The following is a 12,076-nucleotide window of genomic DNA, read 5'->3' as shown; positions in this document are numbered from 1 at the left end:
TAACTTCTTTCTAAATGATTTTCTGATTAACAAGACTTTCCTTAACTCAGAATTTTTATGTCATTTTGAATTCATTATCATAAGCAACTCCAAAAATCCTTCCTCTTTAATGTACCGTCTCTTATTTCTAGCCCATTTTTTTCTATATCACTCCACAATAGTGGCTACAAAAGAGGTTTATAGTAAGCGTCTATGTCTCTGTTAACAAAAGCGGGGAGAATGATTTTGGGTACCAGCTAATAGCTGTTGTACAATAAAATATACTTTAGAAATGCAGTTGTAAATATAACACATTCTCCTTTAATACATTTGTCGACAAATGAAATAAAAGTCGCCTTACCCCCTCGCTTGTTGATCTTGGCATAGCCAGGAGAATAGCTCCCAGACATAGAGGATGAGCTGCTGAAAGCTACATGGGGGAGTCCAGACACAAGTGGCTCGTCACATTTTTCTGAAAAGACAAGAGAGAGAGATTCAATAAAGATCTTTAAATATTCATTGGATAAAATGATTTGTTAAAATCATTTGTTAAAATAATCATTGAATATAGTACAAAATTTAAAATCTATCTAGCAAATGATTGGAATTTCGGTAACTCAACTATGATCATTCTAATAAACACCACAGGCACAGTTTAAACCACCTTCTGATGCTCCAGAGTTACAACCATGATAGAGTGCTTCATTCTGAGGGGCCTCAACACAGGCCTGCTATCTCAGGATCATGAATAACATTGCGGTTGTTTATTTCCTGAGCTTTGGCATCTCCTAAAAATCTTCAGTTATTTATTCATTATAGGGATTCGGGGTTAGAAACATGGAGACTGAAGGAGGGAAGACCAGGGGGAATAATATCCAAACTAAAAGATCAGGAAAGAGGTGTCAGTAAGAGAAGACAAGAGAATCACCAACACGAAAAGCACTGCTGTCTAAAAAAATTAATCAGTTCCCATCATACTTGACTAATCACAACTGCACTGGAACCAGGTGTTCCCTCAATTCTCCTCCTCGCTTGGCTTCTACACTGCCATTAACTTTCTTTCCCTTCTCCTTTACTACTGCTGACTCTCCCATTCCACTTTGATAGATTGTTCTCACCTTCCTAATGTCTAAATGTTAAAGGGCCCAGGACTCAACTCTTGGGGTTCTTTTCAGTCTCCTCTCACTCTCTGGGAGACTGCACCAAGGTCCATGTCTTCTCAGACTGGAATATCCCAAATCCTGCCACCTCATGTCACCTGGTCATCTGGTCCAAGAAGCCATCCGTGATCACTGCTGTGAAAGACTGAATAGCCTTCCTGCTTCCTCCCTTGCTATAGTCCTTCTTTACACAGTAGCCAAAGGGACAGTTTTAAAAATATAGGTGGGTAAGGTGGCTCCTGCGCTCAAAATATCCCCTGGCTCCTGTTCTCAGTCACTTGGAATGAAGTGCAACGTCCTCCAGTGGCCCACAGCGGTCCCTGCACTGATCACATCTTCCAGCATCCTTGTGCTTTGCTGTCCAGCCACCCTTTCCTTCTAACTGCAACAACAGACCTGCTCCTGCCCTGGCCTTCGCTGTTACTCTTCCAGCGACCATAAGCCTCGTCCCTCACCTCCCCCAGGCTCTGCTCAATGTTATCTCTCACAATGCAGACAAGCTTTCCTAGTCCACCCAGCTCCACAAATACCGCACTGCCCTCACTCTCTGTACCCACTTGCAGCTTTATTTTCCTTCACAGCATTTAGAGCCACCTGACACGTTGTGTTTTCACTCATTCCGTTGTTGGGTTGCCTTTCTCTCCCACTCGATTGGAAGCTCTACGGATATAAAGTTTTTGATAGTTTGCTTAATGCTTACTTTCCAGTGATCTGAACAGTACCTGGCACTTGACACACACTCTCACAACATTTGTAGAAGGAAGGAAGGAAGGAAGGGAGGGAGGGGGGATAAATGAACGAAAAACAACAACTAAACCCAACAGACTCAGAGTCTTAAAGCATGATGCTGAAATACAACATGGTGCAACACCTAACTTTTAGAGAGATGGTCTTAAATCCCCAACAAGTGTTTACACGTGTTCAGTATTCTGTTTAATATGATACAGAACTACACTGTATGCTCTAGAATGGCTGCTCTCTCAGATACTCATAAACAGGAAAAAAAACTAGCAGTAGAAGGAATGAACTAGTTTTCTTGAAAAGTCGCTCAAGTGGATTGAAGTCTCCAATGATACTGGGGAAATGAATTATTATTCATTATCTCACCACTCAGGTGTGTACAAAACTGAAGTTAAAATGAACACATCCATCCTTGTAAATCATAGTTAGATTTCTTATTTTTCTTAGTTCTGCTGCAAGTGCCTCTGAAAAATATGCATGTGTGTATGAATATAGTCCCTGGAAAGTTAAATGTAAAAGAATGAAATGATGAACATAAAATTTATTTTAAAAGTATCAATTCACAAAGTAAGAATCCACAGTGAAGGATTTCATATTAATTGTCTAAAAATTTACTGTTCCGTTTAGATGCCACTGAGCACACATATAAAACCTTGATTTCCTAACTTCTGACTCAGTCTAACTTTGTACAGTCTTTTGATGTAAATTCTGCATTTAACTTTAAGGAGTAATCGTTACTTCAAAAGTTTCCATTATATTAAGAATATGCTAATGTTTTTAGCATATTTTTATTTTATTCATTCATATAAAATAAGAATCTATGATATATAGACACTACTACATACAAAATAAATAACCAATAACCAACAAGGACCTACTTTATAGCACAGAGAACTATACTCAATATTTTGTAATAACCTATAAGGGAAAAGAATTGGAAAAAGAACATATATATATATATTTATTTATGAATCACTTTGCTGAACATCTGAAACTAAGACAACATTGTAAATCAACTATACTTCAATAAAAAATAAAAGAAAATAAAATAATTAAAAAATAAATAAATAAATATGTAAAAAAGAACCTGTGGTGTGTAGGCACAGGAAATGCAGCAGTACATGAAACTGACAACATTCCTGTCCTCATATAATTTATGTTCCAGCAGAAAGTAAAAATAACTAAAACAAAAACAAACAGGTAAAAACATAAAGGTTAATTTATAGTATGAGATGGTGAAAAATACTACAGAGAGACACTGAATATGAAAGAGGGGGCAAGGAGTTTGGGGGGTGGGGTGGAGGTTGAGAGAGTTGCTGTTTTTTGCTGCCTAGTCAAGAAAAGCCCCTTTGATCAGGTGACATCTGAGTAGTAATTTGAAGGAAAAGAGGAAGTGAGCTCTGCTAGAAATCAACAGGATCGCGCCAGGAGAAGCCTTTTCTAGTTTAAACCTGCTCAATAAGGCTAGCTTATACCTGGTAATAAGGAATGACACATTTTCCAAAAGTAAGCATTCAATGCATATATAGTTACATGTTACACATGGAAAGTAATTAAAATGAAGTTGATAAATAATTAAGTGATCCATTAGCTAGTTTAAATTTAGAATTTAAATATAGCAGTTATAAAACCTGAAGATAGTTTATCCTTATTACATTTTTTAAAAAAAATTGACTTCCATAACAAATTAATCATCTTCATACCAAATTAAAATTTTTTCACTGATTTTTAAAACCCACATAAATCAAAATAACAAAATTAGAATAAAACATGGATCAGGAAAGATAAGAGCATATAAAAGGTTATTTGCTTTTTTTAAAAAAGGTGACTATAAACTTATCAGAATTTAAGCATTGGCAACCTCACAATCTTCTAAACTGAGACAAAACCTATAACCATGTAATTAAGAAAAATGCTACATAACTGTATGTTCTTCTGGAAGACTTTAACCACAAATATTTCTTGAGATCTTACTCTATGCTCCGTACTGTTCTAACAAGTTTGGGCAATAAAATCTACCTATGTATCACCTATCTATCTATCTATCTATCTATAACCTATCTACCTCCCATCCCCTCATGAGATGCAATAATATATGGACCCACATAAAGTAATTAAACATGAAACAAGAGAATAATATCACCAGTTTGTAATTCAATGCTGAATAGAATATAACCAAGTACTGAAAGTAACAAATAAATTAAAAATGCAGGGCTGTTTTTTAGGTGACTTCCTTGTCACTAGTTGCTCTGTCCTAAGTGTGTGACCTTGAGTATGCCAGTTAACCCCCTATCTACAGATGACTCACATATAATATGAAGAAATTAGCTAAGTTTCTCACAAGCCCTAAAACCCCCTAGCATTGTCAAGCACAGGAGTCCACAGCTATATCCCACAGGCCAAATCTGGCCCACTGCTTGCTTTTGTAAATAAAGTTGTGTTGGAGAACAGCCCCACTCACTCATTTATGTAGTGTATGTGGCTACATTCACAGGGCAGCACAATGTCACAAAATGAGACTATACGGCCTACACCTATGGGATGCAGCAAAAGCAGTTCTAAGAGGGAAGTTTATAGCAATACAATCATACCTCAAGAAACAAGAAACATGAAACATCTCAAATAAACAACCTAACCTACCACCTAAAGCAATTAGAGAAAGAAGAATAAAAAAACCACCAAAGTTAGCAGAAGGAAAGAAATCATAAACATCAGATCAGAAATGAATGAAAAAGAAATGAAGAAAACAATAGCAAAGATCAATAAAACTAAAAGCTGGTTCTTTGAGAAGATAAACAAAATTGATAAACCATTAGCCAGACTCATCAAGAAAAAAAGACAGAAGACTCAAATCAACAGAATTAGAGATAAAAAAGAAGTAACAACTGACACTGCAGAAATATAAATTATCAGGAGAGATTACTACAAGCAACCATATGCCAATAAAACGGACAACCTGGAAGAAATGAACAAATTCTGAGAAAAGCACAACCTTCCGAGACTGAACCAGGAAGAAATAGAAAATATGAACAGACCAATCACAAGCACTGAAATTGAAACTGTGAGTAAAAATCTTCCAACAAACAAAAGCCCAGGACCAGATGGCTTCACAGGCGAATTCTATCAAACATTTAGAGAAGAGCTAACACCTAACCTTCTCAAACACTTCCAAAATACAGCAGGAGAAGGAACACTCCCAAACTCATTGTACGAGGTCACCATCACCCTGATAGCAAAACCAGACAAAGATGTCACAAAGAAAGAAAACTACAGGCCAATATCACTGATGAACATAGATGCAAAAATCCTCAACAAAATACTAGCAAACAGAAGCCAACAGCACATTAAAAGGATCATACACCATGATCAAGTGGGGTTTATCCCAGGAATGCAAGGATTCTTCAATATATGCAAATCAATCAATGTGGTACACCATATTAACAAATTGAAGAATAAAAACCATATGATCATCTCATTAGATGCAGAAAAAGCTTTGGACAAAATTCAACAACAATTTATGATAAAAACCCTCCAGAAAGTAGGCACAAAGGAAACTTACCTCAACGTAATAAAGGCCATATATGACAGACCCACAGCCAACATCATTCTCAATGGTGAAAAACTGAAACCATTTCCACTAAGATCAGGAACAAGACAAGGTTGCCCACTCTCACCACTATTATTTAACATTGTTTTGGAAGTTTTAGCCACAGCAATCAGAGAAGAAAGAGAAATAAAAGGAATCCAAATCAGAAAAGAAGAAGTAAAGCTGTCATTGTTTGCAGATGACATGATACTATACATAGAGAATCCTAAAGATGCTACCAGAAAACTACTAGAGCTAATCAATGAATTTGGTAAAGTAGCAGGATACAAAATTGATGCACAGAAATCTCTTGCATCCTTATACACTAATGATGAAGAATCTGAAAGAGAAATTAAGGAAACACTCCCACTTACCACTGCAACAAAAAGAATAAAATACCTAGGAATAAACTTACCTAAGGAGACAAAAGACCTGTATGCAGAAAACTATAAGACACTGATGAAAGAAATTAAAGATGATACCAAGAGATGGAGAGATATACCATGTTCTTGGACGGGAAGAATCAATATTGTGAAAATGACTATACTGCCCAAAGCAATCTACAGATTCAGTGCAATCCCTATCAAACTACCAGTGGCATTTTTCACAGAACTAGAACAAAAAATGTCACAATTTGTATGGAAACAAAAAATACCCCAAATAGCCAAAGCAATCTTGAGAAAGAAAAACGGAGCTGGAGGAATCAGGATAGCTGACTTCAGACTATACTACAAAGCTACGGTCATCAAGACAGTATGTTACTGGCACAAAAACAGAAATATAGATCAATGGAACAGGATAGAAAGCCCAGAGATAAACCCATGCACATATGGTCACCTGCACATATGGTCACCTTATTTTTGATAAAGGAGGCAAGAATATACAAGGGAGAAAAGACAGCTTCTTCAATAAGCGGTGCTGGGAAAACTGGACAGCTACATGTAAAACAATGGATTTAGAACACTCCCTAACACTATACACAAAAATAAACTCAAAATGGATTAAAGACCTAAATGTAAGGCCGGACACTATAAAACTCTTAGAGGAAAACATAGGCAGAACACTCTATGACATACATCACAGCAAGATCCTTTTTGACCCACCTCCTAGAGAAATGGAAATAAAAACAAAAAGAAACAAATGGGACCTAGTGAAACTTCAAAGCTTTTGCACAGCAAAGGAAACCATAAACAAGACGAAAAGACAACCCTCAGAACAGGAGAAAGTGTTTGCAAATGAAGCAACTGACGAAGGACTAATCTCCAAAATTTACAAGCAGCTCATGCAGCTCAATATGAAAAATACAAACAACCCAACCCCCAAATGGGCAGAAGACCTAAACAGACATTTTCCAAAGAAGATATACAGATTGCCAACAAACACATGAAAGGATGCTCAACATCACTAATCATTAGAGAAATGCAAATCAAAACTACAATGAGGTTTCACTGCACACCAGTCAGAATGGCCATCATCAAAAAATCTACAAACAATAAATGCTGGAGAGGGTGTGGAGAACAGCGAACCCCGTTGCACTGTTAGTGGGAATGTAAATTGATACAGCCACTATGGATAAAAGTATGGAAGTTCCTTAAAAAACTAAAAATAGAACTACCACATGACCCAGCAATCCCACTATTGGGCATATGCCCTGAGAAAACCATAATCCAAAATGAATCATGTACCACAATGTCCACTGCAGCTCTATTTACAATAGCCAGGACATGGAAGCAACGTAACTGTCCATCATCGGATGAATGGATAAAGAAGATGTGGCACATATATACAATGGGATATTACCAGCCATAAAAGGAAATGAAATTGAGTTATTTGTGAGGTGGATGGACCTAGAGTCTGTCATACAGAGTGAAGTAAGTCAGAAAGAGAAAAACAAATACCATATGCTAACACATATATATGGAATCTAAAGAAACAAACAAAAAAATGGTTATGAAAACCTAGGGGCAGGACGGTAATAAAGACTCAGACCTAGTAGAGAATGGACTTGAGGACACGGGGAGGGGGAAGGGTAATCTGTGACAAAGTGAGAGAATTGCATGGACATACATACACTACCAAATGTAAAAAATAATCGATAGCTAGTGGGAAGCAGCCTCATAGCACAGGGAGATCAGCTCGGTGCTTTGTGACCACCTAGAGGGGTGGGAGGGAGATGCAAGAGGGAAGAGATATGGGGATATATGTATATGTATAGCTGATTCACTTTGTTATAAAGTAGAAACTAACACACTATTGTAAAGCAATTATGCTCCAATAAAGATGTTAAAAAAAAAAAAGACTATATGGCCTCCAAAGCGAAAGTATTTACTATCTGACCTTTACAGGAAAAGTTTTCCAACCTCTGGTTGAATATAATAAATATTCTATGTATCCACGAAGAAGAAAGATTAATGATCAATTATGGTAACAGGTAACATACAAATAATGAATCTGACCTGAAGAATTGAGGGCATGTAGATGAAGAGGGTTGAGGACACTGTAGAGAAAGGAAAGCTTAGGCAAAATCACGGAGAGACTACAACGGGGATGAAATTTCCTGGAGAAGGCTGCCGCTGCACTCCACGTGTGCCCATATTGCCAGACTGACTATGATGATGGACTATGTATTTTTATTTCCAACTGTAATAATAGTTATTACACATTCTATCTTCCAAAGAGACAGCTTGCTTGTTGTTCTAGAACACCTGTCTCAACATTCTGCAGACATTAAATATAAGGAAATCAAGTTAGAATTTTTATAGTAGTAGTAGTAGTAGTAGTAGAGAGAGAGAGAATGCTAACATTTGAAATAATTTAGTATTGTATTTTCCCATACTAGGATGTCTTCCAAAACTACAGCCACACAGTTATGGCAAACATTCAGTCTCCAGTGTACTTCCATTCCAGGGAATCTTGGATGAAAACTAGAGGAGCAGATGGGCCTTGAGTTTTATTTTCATACAATTTCAGTCAGTCTTCAGACTGGCTGTAAGAATTCTGTACGAATTCATGCTGGAACAGAGGAAATGATTGGCGAAGAGAGATGAAACGGCTGTTGCCCTTCACCTATGAGAGTGTGGCCAAGAGAGATCTCTGTTGGCAAGCAGTATGGGCAGGAATTTGCAAGGTCAAATGACTTCAGAACACATGTAATTGACATCAGAGTATCATTCAATTGTATCTGTGATTGAAAAATAATGTTGGAAAATTTTCATAACACATCTTTAAAAAGTATAGCACTTAAATACATGTTTTTATATCACACATTTGGAAATACAAGCCGGATACCCAGAAAACAATTAAGACTAGCAAAGGACTCCAAAACCAAGCAGTGCTATCAGGACGGAAATTCTAGCAATATCTTCGATTCGTATTTAGGAAAAAAGACAAGCTGGAAAAGGCATATTCTCAGGGGAATACATAACTCAATGGTCTCCTTACATCTTGTGCATTCAATTCTTAACTTCTGAAGCTAGAGCTACATTACTCTTCCTGCCTCAGGTTTTATGACCCTTCCTCTCCGTTGTCAGGGAAAATTTCAGAGGCCACACCTCCCCCTAAACTCTTCTGTTTCCAATCTATAGCCTCCTGCCTTGCTCCTTATGGCCAAAACTATCTTCAAATCCAAGCTAAACGTCTGTGCTAATTCCCTAGTAGCATCTCACTTCCTGCAGAGATGGTCTCTTTTCCCCTGACGCTCATTTCAGTGTCTGGAGTCCCGTCTCGATGCTCCAGGACTGTATCGTGCTTCCTGCTCCTGGATTTCCTGATGCTCTGTCTGCTCACCCAGGTGCCCAAACATAGCCAACTGCTGTCCTCACCAGCTGAGAATGCAACTACCAGTGTACCCACCTACTGATGACGATGCTATCCTCTGTACCATCTCCCTGACTTCCTAGACAAAGCATGCTTTTCGTTACTTTGCTTCAAAGACAGTGGAAAATCCTTTGGACAAATAAGGTGGTATTTCTTGTCTAGCCTAGTGGAGAGTTTCAGGATTTGAATGAAAAGGAGACTGAAGTCATGACTCAGGTGCTTCCTGAGTAATCACTGAGGTTAATATCGCCCCTTAAATTCTTCACAAAGTATAAGAAGCATCCGTTTCCACACTCTGACCAAGAGAAGACTTGTATGGGATCTAGTACTTATTTATTTTAGAGACTTTATTCCCAAGATTATGATTCCTTGTGTGTGTGGTTTTTTTAAAAATTTTCCTCTAAATAAAGAGGAGAGAACAAGGAAGGAAGGAAGGAGGGACGACAGCACTAACAATAACTTCACAATGTTTCTTTACAGCTGTGGCAGACCCATTATTTTTACTCCCTATAAACTTGGGCCGCTGCTGACAGAAGTGTTTTGTCTCGATGCACTTAGAAACATGGTGCTTTGTCTTCTTTCCTTGACACGCATTACTTGAATAGGCTCTGTATCTTTCACCTCAGGACTTGGCTAACTTTAGCATTCTATTAAAAAACCGAAACAAACTGAGCTCATTCCACATGTCATCTGTGGAAATCCCATACCCCAATTACTTCTCTCTATGGAAAGGGTGTAATCCTATCTGGAAGCCAAATGTCTTTAAATTTAATAATAATTTACAGATGTATTTTGAAATATAAGTATTGTATTATTCCTTGAATGTATGGCAAGTACAGGAAGTCTAAATAAGACTTTCTCTTCCAGTATTTTTTAATAACTTTTTTCAAGTTCAGTTATCTTAACTTAACCTAGTCTAATAAATATTTTCTTGGGATAGTTGTGACTTTCAAAGGTAGTATTAGGCTGAGGTTTTCCCAATATTAGCACATGGAAGAAAGAGCATGTTCTTCACAATAAAAAAATCGAGATTTTATTCCTAAGGGCCAGAATCTGGTTGACTAGCTTCTGTCTTATCCAGAGTCTCCTCAGTTTTCCCATGACTTCAAATGTCTAGTTTTGGGTCCGTTTTTCTATGATTTTTTACATCATAGCAATAGAAAGTAAATGGTTAAAAAAATCCGTGTTATAGGAGCATTCTAGAAAAATGTTTGCTCCTCCTTAGGGCAAAACCACCAAGGACTCCAACTCATATGCCACATATGAAGTTTATATATCTTCACTTCCATCATATTTTCCTCCCACTCTTCTGATTCATACCTTGCTTTGTGTACCTTCTCCAATTTGCCTGGCCTACTCTGTGTCACTAGAAATGAGATCCATTTTTTTCCTGATCCTATAAAATGTCATACAATACAGAGATAGAAAGGATTCTCATAATCCATAGAAGTAATCACTGTTACAAGTCTTCACACACACACACACAACATTTACTATAACATATATGTTTAAATAAGCGAGAACATGTACCATCTGGTCTTTAGCATACTTTGACCTATCACAGAAATTCCCATACAAATATTGTCTTCTGTTTTAAAATAAAAATAAATATTGTTTTTGTGTATTTAATTTTATATAGGGACCTTTATTATTTATATCTGCATCTGCATAGCGGGGTTAAATTCCTGCACAGAAAACGCAAGAGTATTAGCTCATTGGTAAGACAGATTATGTAGTTAAGTTGAGAATTAATTGTCCTTTCATACAATGTATGGAAGAATGGATTTAGTTTCCTTTACCTACTCCACCAAGAACTTAGCGGTCATGAAGAGAAGTACCATTAGTTTGCCATCAAATGCTAATTTAGGGAAAAGTTAAAGATAATGAATTTAGAACTAAATCAACTGAGTGGACATACTTTACCTGGTAGGCAATGAAAATCATTAAGTGAAAAAAGGAGACTTATATCTCCCCCTTTTTCCTCTCACTGAATCTTTCCTGTTTACTAGTCAATGGAGGTGACTCTATTTACATTTTTTTGTTCATTTTCTGTTCAATGGGACACAGCCCAAGTGCTACATATGCATTGCAGTAGCCATGCGTTAAATGAGGCCTCTGTCCCTCTTCCATCTCAGTAGCATAAACAGTACAGACCATTAAACCAAAATCAGCAAATAAAGAAATAGTAACAGCAATCATTTATTGAGTACCTATGTGGCAGGCAATATAGTAAATATTCCAAGAGAATTCTCTCAGTGAGTTACTTTAGTAAGCCTTTGACATAGGTATCATTACCATTTTACAGATGAGGAAGCTTGAGACCTCACAGCTAAAGAATAATAGAACCAGGACAAAAACCAAGTTGTGCCTGATTACAAGACCTATGTTTTTGAGGTCTACAATTTCAAGGTCACAGCATCTCCAGATTCACTTTGGATAAAATTTGTATATGTTGCATTGATTGGATTTACTCCTAGGTGTGCAGATCTCCTAATAATATTGAAGTGGTCAGATTTTTCTTACCACTTCCCGTTTGGATCCCAGGAATTTACTTGAAGTGATACCCTATACCATGATATTGCAGCAATTTCAATATCTTCTGTCCACAGCAGACCCATCCCTTTCAACTAAAAGGAAGAGACTCCTGCAGTTTTACATAGGTGTTCTCAGAGAAAACCACACAGAATCAGCCACTCAGTTGATATGCCTACATCCAATGAGTACGACATTCAGCAAAGTACATCAAATTTATTCCATTTATTCATGTAATAAATATTTATTGGGTACTTATTTC

The 12,076-nt window shown here is 37.1% G+C and overlaps 1 protein-coding gene across 1 annotated transcript in view; it reads right to left on the bottom strand.

Moving 5' to 3' along the window:
• The window catches only part of CNTNAP2 (contactin associated protein 2), a gene marked incomplete at both ends in the record, with an annotated part of 2,035,904 nt that overhangs the window by 1,420,505 nt on the left and 603,323 nt on the right, over window positions 1–12,076 (bottom strand). The window contains one exon of the mRNA XM_082846865.1: window positions 341–451. Within this exon, the coding sequence (XP_082702991.1) occupies window positions 341–451 (111 nt within the window). The remainder of the gene's footprint in view (window positions 1–340; window positions 452–12,076) is intronic.

This window comes from Leucopleurus acutus (assembly GCF_964270905.1).
Source record: "Leucopleurus acutus genome assembly, chromosome: 9".
Classification (NCBI taxonomy): Eukaryota; Metazoa; Chordata; class Mammalia; order Artiodactyla; family Delphinidae; genus Leucopleurus; species Leucopleurus acutus.
This window is presented reverse-complemented; position numbering and strand designations above follow the sequence as displayed.